The sequence below is a fragment of the Cygnus atratus genome, chromosome 2 (genome assembly GCF_013377495.2).
Source record: "Cygnus atratus isolate AKBS03 ecotype Queensland, Australia chromosome 2, CAtr_DNAZoo_HiC_assembly, whole genome shotgun sequence".
Lineage (NCBI taxonomy): Eukaryota > Metazoa > Chordata > Aves > Anseriformes > Anatidae > Cygnus > Cygnus atratus.
This window is the reverse complement of record NC_066363.1, coordinates 20,685,004-20,704,861: the sequence shown is the minus strand read 5'-3', so window position 1 is coordinate 20,704,861 and position 19,858 is coordinate 20,685,004. Positions and strand designations below refer to the sequence as shown.

Genomic DNA, 19,858 nt, shown 5'->3' with positions numbered 1-19,858 from the left:
ATACAAGGAAAATTATCAGGTAATTCTTTAACCTAGGTAGAGGTTCACTAGCACAGAATGTATTTAGGAACCGTTTCATATCTCTCTGCATTTGTATTGCTAAATTTTGGTCATGGAATCTAATTTGAATGTCAAAAACAATTCTTCAGGAATACATAATTTCATTTCAGGAAAATTCCTGTATCTTGAGGGCACTGCAATAGGGCTAAAAGATGAAAAAGCCCATGTGAAGAGTTCCAGATTGAAAGAGTCAAGCGGGAGATGTGTGATGAGCTTCTGGTACTTTAAGTCATCAAAAGCCGCAGGATGTATTCAGGTTCTGATTAAGGTAATCAAAAATTTGTCGTCTTCTGAATACCTGGTATCTGTTAAGGTGTATGTGCTTCAGCAGAGTAGTTTGGCTCTGTTAGAGTGGCTTGTAGACTGAAAGAGCTCCCACTGCTTGTGTCTCCCAGGTACCTCTTAGTGCAGCTCTGTTTTTTTTTTTTTGTTTGTTTGTTTTTGCAATTCCAGTCTCTTAAAAATGCTTTTGCCATTTCTCTTCCAAAATACGTTTCACTGAAAAGCCACAGAAAAACTTTTTAAAACTTCTTTCCATTTTCCCTTTTCACATATAGTACCTTTCTCTTTGACAATCTCCATGTCAGAGCTATTTTATTATTTTGCTGTCATATGTATTGGTAGCTACATGTTTGCAACCCTATAATTCTGATAGAATGATAACCACCAAAAAATAGCAACCAACACAAAGTAGGAAGAAAATGCAAAAGTATGCATGTATTAAATTATTTGTCTTTTTATGTAGACAGGCACAGAATATGTAATTGGTTTTCGTTAGAAATGTAATTTTCTTCACTAATTGTGGGATGACATAAAACATGAAAGAAAGCAAAAACTATTTAAAATTATTCAGTTACAAATGAAAACTGGTACCTTCTTTGAAAATTGGCCATGCTGTTTGTTGCATGTTCCAGAAAAAACACTAAATGCTTGTAAAAGTAAGTTTTAAACTATTTTAAACCTTTTTATTGTGAATAAAATACATAAATTTATTATCAGTGTAGCAAATGTGTATATTTCAACTCCCTGTGCGTGCTATGTCACCACAGGGCATTTAAATAGTATTCCAGTACAATGGCCAAATATTACAATTTTAGATGCAACAGAAACTTTTGCAAAGGTGTTTGTGTATTTGTGCTTACCTGTATCTGTACAGGAAATGCTCATTATCCAAGTTCAAATCAATGGTGCAATTTATTTGCCACAAGGCTGTTACCTTCTCTTCAGTGTCTCTAATAGAATCTTGGGATATAAATTGTTTTGGTGAACTGCATTAATTTTTTCTGTTTGATTTCCGATGAACATATTGACTGCCTTAACTTTTATGTGTTATATAGAATTTCCTAGATCACGATCTGTAATATTTCCTTTCTCTCTTGGTTTTGGGAATAATTTTGTTTTCTGTTTCTTTTATACTTATTATGAGACATTGACCCTTTATTTTCACCTAATACTACTGTCTTAGTCTTTTCAGACATTATTTTAATATTTAAAATTATCCCTGTGTCCACTGAGCTTAAAGGGAGTTAAAAGACAATGTAAATGGAAGATGTTTGAATCAGGATTTATTATACTTACTCGTTTTTTTGTTTGTTTGTTTTGTTTTTTAATGCAGGCAAGAATTCTAGATGGAGTTATAAGACATTATTCTCATTAGTACTGCATCCTAGATAGTTTCACGGATCAGCCTAGTTTACCCATTTTGTTCTTTATAAAGATTTGTGTGTCAGTACTCTAATCAGAGTTTCTATTTTACAATGTTTTGTCTATTTTACGGCATTGCTAGTCGGTCGAGGGAAGTGATTGTCCCGCTCTACTCTGCACTGGTGCAGCCTCACCTTGAGTACTGTGTGCAGTTCTGGGCACCACAGTACAAAAAGGACATTTAACTGTTGGAGAGTGTCCAGAGGAGGGCAACGAAGATGGTGAAGGGCCTAGAGGGTAAGACGTATGAGGAGCGGCTGAGGTCACTTGGCCTGTTCAGCCTGGAGAAGAGGAGGCTGAGGGGGGACCTCATCACAGTCTACAACTTCCTCGCGAGGGGGAGTGGAGAGGCAGATGACCTATTCTCCTTAATCACCAGTGACAGGACCCATGGGAACGGTGTCAAGCTCAGGCAGGGGAGGGTCAGGCTGGACATCAGGAAGAGGTTCTTCACCGATAGGGTGGTCGCACACTGGAACAGGCTCCCCAGTGAAGTAGTCACTGCACCAAGCCTGTCTGAATTTAAGAAGTGTTTGGACTGTGCACTTAGTCACATGGTCTAAACTTTTGGGCAGACCTGTGCGGTGCCAGGAGTTGGACTTGATGATCCTTATCCAACTCAGGATATTCTATGATTCTATGTCTTTAAGAATAAGGTCTAATTAACCAATACGTAGTCATGGGAAATCATACTGAAGGTTCTCCTGCTAGTTCAAACTACCGTACTAATATATCTCCATCAAACTTGACTTGAAGTTAATGTAAGTGGAAGCAGATCTATTGATCTGCTGTGATTAGCTGAAAAGACAAGGGAGAGGAGATGACCTCCGAAGGAATTTGCCATCTCATTTTTCACAGCTTAGCAAACCATCTCTAGACAGTCATCACTTCCACCATAAGAATCATACCATAAAATTATTGAATGGCTTGAGTTGGAAAGGACCTTAAAGATCATCTAGTTCCAACCAGGATCATGTAGTCCAGGTAGATGAGAAAAGCTGAAGTGAGAGAGAACACCATGCATACCAATGGCACAATAATAAACAACATGATTGTATTGAGACAGAATGAGGAAGAAATTTCTCCTCCTTCTGAATATCACAGTGGAAGAAAAATGGCAACCAAAGGGTAAAAAACTATTTTTGTTTGTTTGTTTGAAATCTTAGATAAGGTATGTAATCATTGATGACTTCTCTTAATATTAGTGTTGACTGTTTACTTTCAGGAAGCTTAAGAGTATTATACTGCTAAAGCAGTGTCTCAGATTATGATATAACCAATAAAACTGCAGGATCATGAGGAGGATAGTATACGCGAGCATACGTTTTTCTGTTGAGGCTTGTAATTAGAAAAAAAGATCAATTTCTAAGATAATTTGTCTGCAGTTAATATATTTTTCCCTCATGCTGTACTATATAGTCTTAATACAAACCTCTCTATGTGGAATAATAATCCAATCAAAATGATGGGCAGTTGAACTGGTTGAAAAAAATGCAATATACTTCAAATAAAAACCCTCACCATGTATGCAAATGGGAGATGTTGACATTATAGCTATTTATGGAAGCTGTAAAATCCAGAGACTGCAATATCTATCACCATCCATCTAAACTGAAATTACAAAGTGTTTAACAGCAGTGCAAAAGCTCACCAGGCAAAATATTAGCAGAACAGATCTGGACATTACTAGTCGAAACTTTTCTACTGCAAGTAATATTTTGAGATATTCCTACTATACTTTTTGGCAGTTGCAAGAGAATACAGTATATTGTAAGAGATATTTTGAAGCAAAAGTATGGTAAGAAAAAGTTCATATTCAGTGTGTCTGTTTTAGTGGTGATTGTGGGGTTCTTATTCAGCACTCATACTGACTCACAGACAGGAGGAAACTGTTATTTTGAAATGTATTTCAAGAGTCAAGTAAAATTTTTTAGGTGAAAGGAAAGACAGACATTTTATTTTTATGCTGATTTGAAGATATATTTCCTAATCCCACTTATGTTGTTTCTGTTGTTGAAAAAAAAAATGAAAGAAAAAGAGAGGAAACTTTAGGTATTACAATAGGAAAGGAACAATAATCAAAGGATAAGAACCTTTGTTGAAGATAATTTTTTTGAGGATGAATGATAATTCACCCTTTGTATAGAAAAAAAAATAAAAAGATAATTTAGGCTTTCATACAGTTAAGGAGACCTCTTACAAGGATTTGAAAGAAATATCTGAATATGCAGACGTATGCAGATTTATAAGGAAGGTGAAACTAGCCATTAGTAACTTCCTCCACTGAACGTGACAAGGCCAATATACACAGGATCTCTTTAAGAAGCTCCAGTGGACCTTACTGAGGCATTTGTCATTGTGAATTAATTCTATCCTGTTACAAATGAGCAAAGACATAATGATATTCAGGGCAAAAGTCCTGGCAAACTCACAGCAAGTGAAGCAGAGCTCCACTGGCACCACCACGGTGACAGACCAACCAGGCTGATGCACCAAATAGCTGGAGCTGGCAGACCTTCTCCTCCAGCTGCTCACAGGCTGATGGAGCACAGACCCCATCACCTGGTTGCTGCGGCTTCTCAGCAAAAGCTGGAAGCTGCTGCAGTTGTTTCCTTAATATTGTTATTGCATTTAGCTTGTCTAAGGTGGAAAGGAGAGGAGAGAACTACAGCTGTAGAAATGTATAGCTAGCAGGTGTCACAGCTCAGATATAAGTGACTCAGAGGGTGTTTTTTGTAAGTCCCTGATTATTTTTAGTGAAGCAACCTACTGTCCTGAGTTTTCAACAGGAGAACGTGCAGTAGAGATGCTGCAGATGCCCACTGATTTCTTCTGGACATTTTTATTTCTAGGATAGAGTAGTTTAAAATGAAATTTATACAAATCAATATCATTGACTTTACTTACTTCTTTGGGAAGTCACTCAAGAATAAAGTCTGAGGAAACAACTTACTCTGCCTCATAGCTCAAAATAGTCTATTTCTGCATTGATTCTTCTCACTGGCTGCATGAAAAACAATCAACTCCTCACATTAATATAGAAGTTATAGATTTCATTGGGTTCGTGTTGCCTTCAGAGCAGATTACCTGACTTCCATGTAGCTAGGGGAAGAAACTTTCCAGTTTCAAAGATTTGCGTGAAGGTTTTACTTGAGGGACTGCTGAAATCCAAAGCCAAGAAAAAAAGGAAGATTAACATTTACGGTAGCTTTACTTCCAAGAGCAAGATAATTTTACATTTACATGTGAATGCAGAATCTAATAACAAAACTATTAACAGCAGTTTCCACTTTTTTAGGCTTTGTTTCAGATACGGTTGTTACTGGATTGAATTTGACCCCATGAAGTAAGGATATGTCCAAGTAAATTGAGACTGAATCAGTGATTAAATAGGAAAGAGTTTTCAGTGGAAGCATCATTTCTCAAAAATAGTTAATTTAGAATGGCTAGACAAATATGCACAACCCTAGATAGGAGAGACGCCATTCAGTACATTTTATATTCTTGGATTATTGTGAAGTCATTTCAGTCTTCTTACCAGTAAATTATTGAAAATAATATATATGTATATATTATATTGTAATAATATGTAATTCACTGTATTCTTTTACTAAAACCAAATATAAGCATTCTTTCCAAAAAGCTTGGTGAGCCAGAATAGTACATTTGGACATGCTTGAAGAAGAAAAATATATATATGTATATTCTGAAGAAGGATTAAAGAATCACCCTTTTATTTTGGAATCTTGCTTATGAATACAAGCGGTTCATCAGAGCGTTTGTAATTTAAAATCATGATGTTTCTAGAAAGGCATATAAGAGAAATTGTCTGTATGTGAACTATTTAGTATTTTTTTTTTTGTTTAAATTCTTTGAGAATTTGACTTCTCTCTCCCCTGGGAGGTAATGATGATGAGAAGTAAAGGTTTAGTGTGACTAAGGGCACATCTCCTGTCATGCAGGGCAGTGCTGTGAGAGAACTTAGCAATCTGACAGATTTAGACAGCACGATGCATACTGAATAATCAAAGTAACATAATATCCTGTGATATTACAGTCGGAATAATAAGCCCTGCCTCTCCGAGTGAAATATGCTGTTTTCTATTCCAGCCTGACACCGTATTACACAATATGACAGAGAAGAAAAATGCACTTTCAGTCTCTTCCGCACTGCACAGCTCTCCAGTGTTTTTTCATTCAACTGATTCCTTAAATTGGAGATCTCTGCCAGTGGTTTACTTTATTGATTTGTGGGCTCATAATCTCAAAGAGTGGTAGTGGTTATATTGCTGCTTTTTTAGCATATAAGGCTTTGAAGTATATTGGGAATCTCTGCAAGTCACACTTCTTTTGTTCTTTTTCTAACACCTTGCAGTGCAGACATTCAACAGTGAAAGTCGTGATTTAAGCATATCTCGGGAAAAGACTTTTAAGGATCATAGAGCTGCTATTGAATGATTTTGACTGAAGCAACGGACATCAAAATTAGATCTTTTTATATAGCAGCTGTGAAAAAAAGATTTTTATGAAGACAAAGGGATTTTTTTCTAAATGATTAGGTGTAGCTTTGAGCTCTGAGCTGTTTCTTTCAAATTTCTTCTTCTAAATGGGAAAATTTTGAAATTGAATTAGCATATATTTTCATTAATATATATATAATGCAGTGTAACCTGTTGCCTGCTGATACCTTTTAGAAAGCGTATAGCATTGTCAGACCTGAAATCCCAAGACAGTATCTGATTTTCTTGATGAATAGCTCTACTTGGAAAAACAACCAACCAAAAACAACAGAAAAATAAATAAATAATAAAAAACAAGCATTTGCAAGAGCTCCATTTAACATCAGAAAAGGTGGAAAATCTTTCTTTTTTCCTTTTTCCTTTCTTATTTCTTTTCATACCACAAGATACTTTGGTCTTCCACTAAGAAAATTATTCCTGTTGTGAAACAAACTGAACTGAACTGTTGTTAAGTTAGCAAAACTTCCACAAGGACTGAAGTAACACTGATGCTCATTGCAGAACATTGATTTGTTTCCAGTTTTATCCTCCTTTAATACAACTTCCATTTTTAATTCACTGTTTGTTTTTACTGTCTTGGAGTTGTTTTAGTTTCTGGTAGTCTTTGATCTTTCTCAGTCCTGTAGTATCAAGCTGTAGTGTGCTTAAAATTACTTTGATGTATCATTAAAAGGTCTTAGGATGAAAAGAATTATTTCTGTGGTTACAGAAATCTTTTCTCTTTCTGGCCTTCAGCTTCCAACTCACAGTATCTTCAGGAACAGAAAGAAATAAAAAAAAAAGAAGGAAAAGAGAGAAAGAGAGAAAGGAAGAGGGAGAATGGGAGAGAGAGAAAAGGAAGAAGGAAAGGAAAGGCAAGGGAAAACAAGGCAAGGCAGTGGTTATGTTTTTGTTTTGTTTTGTTTTTTTTTCTGTAATTTATTTCACAAAGATAGAGGTATCTGATTCCAATTTGTTTTATGCAAGGGTCAGACTAGACAGGTTTTAGCACCTGTTATGCTGTGAGTAATCTATATGTGTATTTGTATGTTGACCCCTTTGTGTTAGGTAATGATGAATTAAATGGAAGATGAAAGGCTGCATTAAGTAGTTGTTAAATCATTGCATGCACTGACATTCTACCATGGTGGCAGAGACAATCATTCAAAGGAGTCAATGTAAGAATAACTTTGAGTAACCTCAGTTTCTTCCCACTGTCTTACTTACCATGGAGACATACTTTTCCATAACCTGATAACTTTGTATTACCTGCCTATGAGAGGGTTAGTGCAGAGACAAATTGTCTGCAGTCTCATGGAAACTCCATAGTCTGTTCATAGTTGTTACACTATCTCATAATGATGGATTCTCCATACCCAAAGGAATAAGATGCTGTGGGAGAGAGATTTTTAATCATCAGATAAAATTTAAGGGTGAAAGAATATGGTTAAAACTGAGTACAAGAACAGAATTGCAAAACGTAAAGCAATAAGATATATTATTAAAATTTGGTTGTTTATTGAGAATTCTTCTTGCATACTGACTCCTTAGCTAGTGAAATTGGTCTCTACAGCCTAATCTGACATACTGTCCTTTTCTTATTCTCTTAATAGAAAGAAACAAACTCAGAAAGTACCAAATGCTTTGCATGACCTCTCTGTTGAGAGGAAAGTTCTTGTTGTTTGTTTTCTCATCCTTTTATTTTATTTTATTCTATTTTATTTTATTTTATTATTTTTTTTTAAGCTGGGAAATTCAGAAGGTTACCCAAACAAACTGGACATTTTTTTTATTTTCCTGTTTCCTTGATTAACATTTCTGTGTTTTATTTTTCCTGATTATGTTGCAATTATAGCTCTAAAATTTAATCTTCTTTCCCATCTCTAATCAGTTGCATAACTTGATAAAACAAATGGCATTCTGTTAATTGCACACACTTATCAGTTTTGCATAAAATACATATAAGAAAAATAAATGTTCAGGAAGAATGAATTGAGAATGGAGCTGCAAAATACTACACAAACTTGCATGTTCTCCCTGCCAAGTTTATCAGATTCAGTCCATAAGTCTGAGTAATAATGTGGAGATTGCTTGTGATGTTATCCTAGTGCCACATCCTGAGTGCCCTCTGTCCGGGCTCCCTGTAAAGCTGTGCTTTATTCTTGCATGTATCTGAGTCTCCCTTGAGCGATGGAGTAGTCTCTGATACAACAGAAAGGATTGAAGAATTAGGCCTATGACAGGGCCAGTGTATCTTTCCCAGAGGAGGAAGCCATAGGACATGCACCCTCGAAACAGAAATACTGCATGCACCGTAGGGCATCCCCGCACCTAAATTCGGACTCATCTTGTGGACCTTTGGCTCATTATTGATAACTAATGTAAAGACACAAGAAAGATATGTAATGTCTCACTTTTAAAAGAGAAAATAGTCTTGCAGGAAGATCTTATGATGCCGTATACACTAGAAATTTGAATAATGTAGTATTATGAACTTGTGTGAAGTTACTGATGATTTTTGGAAAGTTACTGATGATTTTTCACCATTTGAAGTTCAGTTTCACAATCATTTCACCAACTGTAAAATGTAGACATTACTTTTTGTGAAGATTTCTTCTTCAAAAGGCAACTTCTTGGGTAATTGGTCTAAGTGTAATTTTCAATATGTATAAGCATGGTACTTGTTCATTGGGTATAAACTATATGCTGATTTGGAATTTAAGGCTTGTGAGCTTTAATTGTTCAAAGATTAGCATCACTAAAATGTAATTTTTTTAAATCCAGTTCTGGGCCCCTCAGTTCAAGGACAGGGAACTGCTTGAGAGAGTCCAGCGCAGAGCCCCAAAGATGATTAAGGGAATGGAGCATCTCCCTTATGAGGAATGACTAAGGGAGCTGGATCTGTTTAGCTTGGATAAGAGACTGAGGGGTGACCTTATTAATGTTTAAAAATATGTAAAGGATGTGTGTCAGGAGGATGGAGCCAGGCTCTACTCGGTGACATCCAATGCGCAATGACAAGGGGCAATGGATGAAAACTGGAACATAGGAGGTTCCACTTAAATATGAGACAAAACTTTTTCACAGTGAGAGTGACAGAACAGCGGAACAGGCTGCCCAGGGGGGTTGTGGAGTCTCCATCTCTGGAGATATTCAAAACCCGCCTGGACGCGTTCCTGTGTGACCTGATCTAGGTGTTCCTGCTCTGGCAGGGGGATTCAACTAGCTGATCTTTCAAGGTCCCTTCCAACCCCCAACATTCTGTGATTCTGTGAAATTTAAAATAATGTTCCTTTCTAAATTTTTAAAATAAATGTAAAGTTTCCTAAATAATCTGTTATAATAAATAAAGACACTGTCATAAGACATTATGAATATTTTACATTCCAAGGCTCAAGATTTATATTACACACAGGATATCTTCTATAGTCATGGCAGTCAGTAATCCTACAACAATCTGTTTCTCATATTTTTTTTTCTTTAATTATTACAGAAAGATTAGGTGTCACCACCCATATTTAAGGTTATCTGGTGTTTCCAATGATGAGACCCTTTATTCAGTAGTTTATACTGTCAAAATGTAATATTTTAGCTGAATTATTCCATGATAATATTCCACTTTATAAGACTTAATTTTGGAGAAAGTCTCAATCTGATGGGGATCAAGACCCATTCAGAAATTATTGTTAGGAATATTGCCTGTGTGAGGTGCATCAAATGACTTATAGAATGATCTACTACTGTGTTATTGATAAATTTAAAATATTTAGTCTTTTGAATAGAGCAATCTTTTAACAATACTTTAAACAAGTTTATGGGAACAAGATAAATGAGAAGTGTACAATTGTGATAACAGGAATTGGACGTATCAGAATTTATTATTCTACATTTCTCTCCATTGGCTAAAGAGGAAGCAACAATGTATGCTTTTTATAAGTGGTTTTGGCTGTTGTTTTTTGTTGTTTTGCTTTGTTTTGTTTTGTTTTTGTTTGCTTGTTTGTTACTTATTGGTGTGTGTTTTTTTTTCTTGACTTCAAAGATTGGCAGTCGTGCCCTACACTGTATTAATGCATCCTCCTTCTGATAAATGAATGGTAATACCATGTAAGCAGGGAAAAAAATGGTGATGAAAATGACAAGTGTTGTAAACAGCCTATGTGGTAAGAAAATAGCTCCCAAATGAAGCTCTTGAATTTAAAGTTTGAAAGGAAGAAATTAAGAACATTCTTAGCTCAGTTGCAACTGTGCAATGGCATGTATATGCAAAAGGCAGGATATCAGAAAATATTTTAAGTTGACTTTGTATTCCTATCTCTAATGCCTGTTAATGAGATTAGACGCCTTTTGATGTATCAGTGTGTAAAAGCTGGTTATAAATTGTTACGATCTCCTCTTTCCAGCACCACATTAAAAGATGTTGACTTCTTGCTGCATCAACAGCTCTTCATCCAAGATTGATATTGGCTAAGTAAAACTGCTGACAGACATGAAAATATGATATAAAAAAGATTGTGAGGCATACCATGCAAACCAGTAAACATAATCAGAGGTGCTCTATGTTGCATTTTGTATTTAATCCCATCATAGCCTCTCTGAGCACTCAGGTTTCTTATCTAGCTTTTCAGACTCAAATTCTTCGTACAGTTCAGCCACACACCTTGGGTTGTCCAGCTATCCTCAACACTTCCAAGTATGCCTCTTCCGAAGTTTTGCCAGGCTGTATCTGTATTAAAAATCTGAGGAGCTAATATAATAATTTCAGGACTGTTCTTAACACTGAAGGCTTTCTAACAGAATAAAACATACTAATGTGGTTTTCTGTTTGAATTAATGAAGTAATAAGAAATTATACTGTAGTACTACTGAAATAAGGAATTAAAAACACTTTTGGCATAAATTCCTGGAATAAGTGTGCGTAACTGTGTGGTCTGCACAGTATATTTGATTTTCCCTTTCAACCAGAACAGTAAAAGAATGAAACGCATACTTAAAATTACATTTTTGGCTTCCCACATATCAGAGCAGTTAGTGTTTTTAATCTGTGACACTTATTTTACTTTAGTTCCAGTAATTTTAGACAACATGGAAAGTTTTCAAAGGCTAATGCAACTGAAAAAAAAAAAAAGAATGACCTTATATATATGACCTATATTCCATAGCTTGGATCCTATGGAATAAAAATAGAATTATTTAACATCCAGCTATAGCTGGACTTTATTGTAGACCAGGAATAACTGGATGAGGATGGATTATGAAGGTCTGTTGTGGTTTTATCCCGGCCAGCAGCTAGGCACCATGCAGCCGTTCACTCACCCTTGCCCCACCCCACCCCCCAGGTTGGGGGAGAGAAACAGGAAAGTGTGAAGCCTGTGGGTTGAAATAAAGACAGTTTATTAAGACAGGAAAATAATAATAATAATAGTAGTACTAATAATAATAATGTGTATGAAACAAGTGATGCACAATGCAATTGCTCACCACGACCAATGCCCAGCCTATCCCTGAGCAGCCAGCCCCCCCATCCCGGCTAGCCACCCCTATATATTGTTTAGCATGACGCCAGATGGTATGGAATACCCCTTTGGCCAGTTTGGGTCAGCTGTCCTGGGTCTGTCCCCTCCCAGCTCCTGCTGCACCCCCAGCCTGCCCACTGGCAGGACAGAGCGAGAAGCTGAAAAGTCCTTGGCTTGGTGTAAGCACTGCTCTGCAACAATTAAAACATCAGCATGCTATCAGCACTCTTCTCATCCTAATCCAAAACACAGCACCCTACCAGCTACTAGGAGGAAAATTAACTCTATCCTACCTGAAACCAGGACAAAGTCGATAAAGAATTAAAAGAATTGGGGTCTTGTTTTTTTGAAGAAAATTAAGATACAAAAAAACCCCAAACAATCAGCAGCAACAACAACAAAATACCAATAACAAAACAACAACCTTGAGACTACGCTGAAAGAAAAGTGCATTTTCTAAAAAAAACGTGGATACCTTTCAAAATTTCACAATAAATAACTGTAAGACTAGATTTTATCTGTTGGCTGGTGGTGAATGAATAAAAATTCAGTGAAATATTTTAGAATAGTTTTAATTCTAACACTCATGATAACAAGAAAACAATCAAAAGTGTGGAGAACAAACCATTATTTTTATTTCCTTGCAAAATAATCCGTTTTCTATAAAACATTAAATGTCACCATGCATTTCTCATTATAATGACAGGGAAAGTTTGATGTCTCAGGTGCCATCTTATGATTAATAATTATAAACAGGTTTTGGATGGCAATTGCTATCCTCATTGAAAAGTAAGAGGAGACAGCTGTTGTGGAAAGGTTTTATGAATCAACAGTGGAAAATTACTCTTATACAACTGTACCCATTCATTTTATGTAGCTAAATTATCAATCAGTTTGCTATAAACTGTGTTTTGTTGTTTGAAATTACAGTGAAATGGGCCAGGCACACAATGTATATTCAGCTGAATTAATACATCAAGGCACAAAGAATTTTGCAACTTTTCAGTGATTTGTTTAGTCTTGTATTCTTTACATTTATACCTTCTCACCTGGGCAGCTAAAAATATTACATTTTCAACTGAATGTTGGTATGATAAGGCTGCTTTGCCATTTATCCAATGAAATTCTGCAGCCTATACACCTATACTAGATGTTATTTGTTTTTCACCTCAGCTGCTCACTGCTGCCTTCCACTGACTAGCAGAATCTAGTATCTTGCTGTTTTCTAACTTCATGTGGTTTAATCTGTATGGGAGAAGAGGTTCTTTCAACAAGAATTTTTTATGTGATCCAGAAGAAGTAGTATTTAAATTTTGATACATGAACCATCTACTTCATTTCATTGATCAGTGAACAGAAGACAACTCTTGTTATTTATGACATAGAAATACTCATTAGATTTGAAGGATTCTGCTGTGCACAACATTACTCTGAGAAGTTTGACAGTGTGATTCAGTTTAGAATTGTGTTCAATGGGAGTTCAGAGGGAGTATGTTATCAAAAAGTTTATTAGCAGTCACAAAATGATTTAAGTGGATTTCCATCTCTACACACCAGATGTGTTCTTCAAGTGTTCCTAAGAGAATGACAGTTCTGCATTTTTTTAGTGTTTATTTATTTATTTATTTATTCATTCCTGGCTGCTTTAGGATTTTGTGGGCTATGGTAAGGAAATAAAAATTAATAAAAATAAAATTATCCCCTGATTTACCAGCTGCACTTTTTTTTTTTTCCTTAGAGCCTTAGACTTTGCCCAAGTCAGTAGTGTAGCATGATAGTGTGTTTAAGTGAGTACATGTGGAAGTTAATCTCTGTACAAATTGCTGTCTCCTTCTAAGCTGTACCAAGATATTTTTTTTGTACAGAGAAATGAGGTATTCCTTCAGGTAGGATTTGAAATCTCTTGACAGTAGTGATGCAGTGAGACCACTCCAAAGAGGTCAGCTATCTTGAAGAGATCTATCTCAGAGTCAATCTTTTCAACTTGAAAGGAAGAATTGTGCTGTGAGTAGATGAAGATCCTGAAAGGCCTTACAAATGATATCCAAAGAAGGTGTGGTCATATGAGGAAGAAAAGTGCAGGAAACCACATAGTGAGACAAAAGAAGGCACACTGCCATCTCAAAGCATGTTAAAATAACTTAAAACATACCATCTAGTTCACCTGTCTAAATATGCCAATCTGATGACTTAAAGTCTTTGGTGGTACATCTTGTATGCTACTGATGTAGAAACTTCTTACTTCATTGTAAGATATCCTCTTCCATACAGACTGAATTTTTGCTGTACGAGGAGTGGGAAAGGCACGTTTTCCCACAAATCTACTGGAATTATCTCATTCCAGTTGTTTTGTCACTCAGTGTTTATATTTTCTTTTTTTTTTCCTAGTGTCACAATGTTTCTTTAGTTCACACAAGGAGATTTATATTCCTGTGATAATTAGTTCTATGTTTATGTGCTGTAGGGAATGAATCCATTTAGAAAATGCAGACAGTGCTTCTGCTTCTGCACTGTCTGTAACATAGAGAAAAACTGAAAAAACGGAAATGGGAAACTAGGGTTATCACAGTTACTAAAACTGTAAAACAGAAGTGGATTGTGCAACAACTGCTGCATTTGGAAGAAATATCTGAGGGATCCCAGTATGGACCCCTTGTTTTTTCACTGAAAACTAAAAAAAATTAATGAGAGAAGCTCTGCCAAACCCTTTTGTGATCCTGTAAGGAGGGAAGAAATGCCACTGAATTTTCTGCTATTTCTTAGTTCTATTTATATTTGTTTGACAGGTTGAAAGTTATTATAAATTCTCTTTTATACATTTGAAGTCTGGCTGATGCTTGTTTTCAGACCTATCATTTCGCCTCTGTGCCATCCAACCAATTATTTCTATGTTACAACAGGAAAGAAATCTTAGAAAGAGATTTCTGCACTTTCTCTAGCAATTAGATTAATTTTTAAAGACATACATTAAGATTGCAAGACCTGCTGTTAAATTATAATCTATCACAATATGGATGGGATTCCTGTGACTGGAAGTCATAAATGCCTGCCGTGCAGACACTGTGTCAGGCACCCAGGCTTCTCTCTGCTGTTGGTGGAATTTTGCTCACTGTTTAAGGGAAACTTGTGTGTGATTTATCTCTGTAAGCATCTACAAGAGGTCAAATGACAATGACTATAGCTTTCCATATAGCTTCCTGTAGACGTGTAACTGTATATAGTATATCTTAATACACAGTAATATATAGAATTCTGTAGGTGAATTTGTGTACATTCTGGAATGCTATTGGATAAATATTCGAGTTTTAGATATTTCACTAAGTATATTGAATACTTTCATAGATATTTCATATTTATGGTGGCAATTTAAACACCAAGATCTCATAAATCTTACAAACTTTTATTTTCCACATTCCTAACTTTATATATACTTCTAACTTTATATGTTTTTGAACATGTAAAGTAATGGTCACTGGGGAGAGAAGTAGGGAAAGAGATGGAATCTCATTGAAGTGCTTAAATATAATGAGAAATGTCAGTTATGAGAGCCCTCAATTTGTAGAGAATATATTTTATAACTGCAGTTTAAAGAGGTGCTTGTTTTTTTTTTTGTTTTTTTTTTTTTGTCATTCTCTATGAAATAAATCCATCAAATATTGTGTCCATCAAATATTGTAGAAATGGGGCTTGAGAATTCCTCTTAAAGATGTCTCTTTGCTCAGGATCAATTCAGTGTGGCTTAAAAATATTTAATCAAGTCTTGACTATTTAAAGAGCTTGCCGTTCTTTTCAGCCTTAGTGTTTTGATTCCCCTGAGCCTGTCCAGTTCATCTAATACCCTAGAAATCTGTTCTATATTTCTACAAGCGCAAAAGCTACAAGCAAATTGATAAGAACATTCCAATAGGAATAAGAATAGTCTGTAAATGTCACAAAGAAAAAAGTACAGTTATATCCAGTGAACATCCCACTACATCAAAGTAGGGGTGACATCTGACTGACAGTAATCATTCTCATACTTCTGAAAAAGCATAATAAGATCCTCTTTGATGATTAGTAGCGAATATTCATGTCAATCTTTGTCCTGCAGACTTGTCACTTTGAAGAAATGGCAAGTGAAATATTTAGTAAAAACTTAAACATTTCAAAGTAATTATAGAAGAATTAAGTTACCATTGTTAGTCTTAAGAATTATTATTGCTAGTCTTACAATCTTGTACTGCCCTCATTCTTTTTCCTCAACAAGGATCTTTAGTTTACAGCAGATATATGTACCTGTTTTCCATCTTTTTTCAAATCTGTAAGTTCTCAGCAGAGTCCCTGTAAAGATATGCTTTTCTATTTTTTACATTTTTTTTTAATAATGAATCAAAATTGTATTTGAGGTGAATTGCTAAACTGAAAAATTGATTAAAGCAAACAAAATCCCTGAAAGATTCCAGATGTTGGTGTTTAGCTGAATTAGCTTTGCTTTGGGACTTTTATTTTTGAAGCCAAAATTAAGGATAGTACTAGAGTTCTTCATGAGCAAATCTTCATATTTTGAAGAGCAGAGTAGACCTTGTACTGAATGATTCCATGATTCCCCTAGTAGAACGGATTTTGTAACACTGTGAATGGAAAAATGCTTCTGATCTTCCTGTCATGTTAACGTTCACAAGAACATTGCACAGGAATGTACTTCAGTACAGACAAAGAGGTTTATGTGGTCTGGTGATCATCAGTTTGTGAAGGAGTCAATCAGATGCAACTTAGTTAATCTGTATAATCACAGTCACTACAGAGTGTGATGACAGTCAGAAAACCCACTTCTGAGGGCTGCCAGAAGGGGGATAAATATTAGACATGACACAGGAACATAGGGCTTAAGAACAGCTTCTGAGACATCAAATCTGATTCCCTGGTACAGCAGGAAAGAGTTTCATACGCTTACCATGTATACTTATCACAAAATTGGAAAGGTCAAAGATTTTCCTCTTTGGGCAAAATATTTTGTTCCAGTATATATGTACTTTGGAGATATACTGGTTTAAGTTGTTACTCTACGAAGTTACTCTTCAAGTGATTCCTGCAGGAGTAATTGTAATGTTACCATAAAAACTGTCTAGCCCTTCAAGGGAAAAATAAGGTCCCTTCACCACTCGTTGTCAAAACTTCAGAGAAAAAAGTCAGTCCCATTAGCAAAGTTTCTGTCTGCCCACTGTGTCACTCAGACAGTACTTCAAGGCATGTGGTTGGCTGTACTAAGGTGCTCAACTTCCAAGCAAATCTTTGCCCAGGAGTGAACCATGTATAGAGATAAGTTGTTCCAAGATGAGGTGTGTTGATGAATAAGATTTTGGTGCCACTGCCTGAAAAGTTTGAAATTATAGTTCAGTTAAACACTGAATAATTATCCAAACTGCCAGGTAATTACCTGAGTCAAGGAATTTCTCAGTCTTTCCATTTAGTTTGTATGAACACTGATTCAGTGTCAGAGCATCTAGACCAGATTAATCTCTTTCATTTTTAGGAGAGAGTTCTGTATTTTCTTACTGTTCCAGTGGCCACAGGGAAAACTGACAAAATCACTTTTTTTGTTGCAGTTCAGCAAGACTTTCTGTCCTATCTGAAAGCTTTAGTTTGCATTCAGTAAAGGCAATGAAAGTGCCAGACAGCTCAGCACCAGACTGATTTCAGATGATGTATGCATACACATAGGTACACATGTAAACGAAAAGAAAGCTGGTTCGTCATCCTTCTAAAAAACACCCTGGGCGTATGTTGGCAGTATCCAGTGTGCTCTGTGATCCTCACATGTGAGTTTTGCCCATGTCCCAGTTTCACCATGGCTGCTCACAGGCATTTGGGGTTGGGGATGAGTGGGAGGGAGGTCTGTGCTTACCAGCTCCCCCCACAACGGGTGCTCTAAGGTTAGGATGCAGCCTGGATGTCACTTCAGGTTCTACAGCTATTAAGGGCAAGTAGCTCGTACTTGGAAAACAAATTTGCAACCTATCTGTCATTCAGTAACCCAACTGATAAAAGAGGACACTAATGTATACTTTTTTAAGAGAAAAAAGGATCTACAATATGGTTCTTAAAGAAAAAGAAGTCATTTTAAAGAGTTGTCAAGACTATTTTGAAGATACTTGCTTTTTAAACTTGAGATCTGGGGAAGATGAGTTAAAGCTGATAAACAAAAACTGAAACTGGAATATGGTTTTGCCTCTCATGTATTCCAACATAGTGACTTCAACATATGCTCTATAGGAGGAAAACTATGACAGATTTCAAGTTATCTCACATTTGCAAATGTCTTTTTATGGTTTTGATTCATAAACTTTTGTGACATCCGTTACTGTACATGTTCTGCATTTTTTTAGGAAGTCAGTATAAATTAAGGTTTAACTTTTCTATCATAGTCCAAGGAATTTAGTACTGCATGATGCCTAGCATACTGTCTTTACATTGGCACTACAGGTTGTTGTAATAGTTGCCCAAAATTTTTCTACTTTTTATAATGTTATTTCCCATATGAGTTTGCTTTTCCAGAGAATTATAGTTGCCTCAACACTAAGATGGGAATAAACTGAGGAAACCTGTAAAACATGATTAAAACAAAGGTGTGGCAAAGTTTCAGACAAAGTGAAACTAAATTACTCATTATGTTAATTGTCTTATAAAATGTTTTTGATGCTTTTGTTAGTCTTTGCAGTAAAACTGAAGTAAGAAAAAAAAAAAAAAAAGAAGGGAAGGGATCACAGTTGTATCCCTTAATCTACCTAAAAGAACAAAACCACACAAAGGTGGATTATTCAAGGGAATAAAGAAGAAAATTTTGCACATGAGGATAAAGGAGGGCAGGGAAACTAAGGCAGGAGGTAGTAGTACAAGGTGCATAATGAATACTCTTTTAAAAAAGAAGAGCCATTTTATTGCACTGTTCTCATTGGTGAGGGTAACATATGGAATGAAGATGTATTTGGACAGCCTAAACATGTAGACATATAGGATGGCAAGCATATCAGGGAAATCTAAAAAGATGCAAACAAGAAACAAATGTGTTTTCTTGGTTATAAATGAAAGCTGACTACAATGAAGTCTAACTGATTTAATAGTTGCTACAGGATAAATCAAGCTTTTAAGAAGATGATACTGATGGAATATTTCAAAGACAATCAGTAAATTATTCTTACATTCCCAGTATAGATTTCTTTTCCAAAATAAGAGTTTTTTAGCAATAACTTCATCTTTGCAACTTGTCATTCCTTGAAATAACTACCTGTTTGAAACAAAATTATGTCTCCAAATGAATTACCAGTCAGTTTTTATCAAAGTGTTTTTGAAACTGGCTTTTCTCAACTCCGGATTTACAGCAATTAAGAAAGAGCGGTCTTACCATTTAGCTCCTAGAAATATCAGAAGTGCTGGCACTCTCAACAGGGTGAGCTGTTAATGTCTTCTGATACTCTGAAGGAATTCACTATGAGATTCCTGAACTCCTCAACTGGTGCACTTGAAAAAAAAAAAAAAAGAAAAAAAAAAAAAGGGGGAATGTCATCAGTGGTATAAGTTTCATCAAAATTGCTCATTATAATGAATATTCTTTTATAATAGTAATATTAATTTTTAAAATTAAAATTATGGACAAGATATTTCAGAGAGTGAAAATCATCTTACTGCTTTGCACTAAGGAGAAAATGAAAGGGATAGATGAATGGGCTTTGTCATTAACTATTATTACGTAAACCTGCTGAGACTAATATATGCAAACTGTCTAATAAAAGGCTCAGAGGCTGAAATATCAGTGTTTCATCTTGCTGTTTTCATCTTTCCTATGATGCACTGTGGAAATGCAATTATATGATTTTGTAAGTTATCCTTTAAAGTGAAGCCAATTTTTCATGCATGCTAATGTATTTATGCAGTATACATTTTGCCTGGATCAAATAATTTCTTAAAGATACCATTTGATCAGTTTGAAGTTTCTTTTTCAATTGTTTTTATAGAAGGCAGAGGCATACTAAACAGCATTTCTGGTTTCTGTCAAAATATAACTCTGAAAAATTAGGGAGAAACTTATTTTTAATGAATTATTTT

General features: G+C 35.5%; 1 protein-coding gene across 1 annotated transcript in view; it reads left to right on the top strand.

The window, feature by feature from the left end:
- Positions 1-19,858, top strand: part of MALRD1 (MAM and LDL receptor class A domain containing 1) — a 268,212-nt gene that overhangs the window by 135,566 nt on the left and 112,788 nt on the right. The window contains exon 27 of the mRNA XM_035545162.1: positions 171-328. Within this exon, the coding sequence (XP_035401055.1) occupies positions 171-328 (158 nt within the window). The remainder of the gene's footprint in view (positions 1-170; positions 329-19,858) is intronic.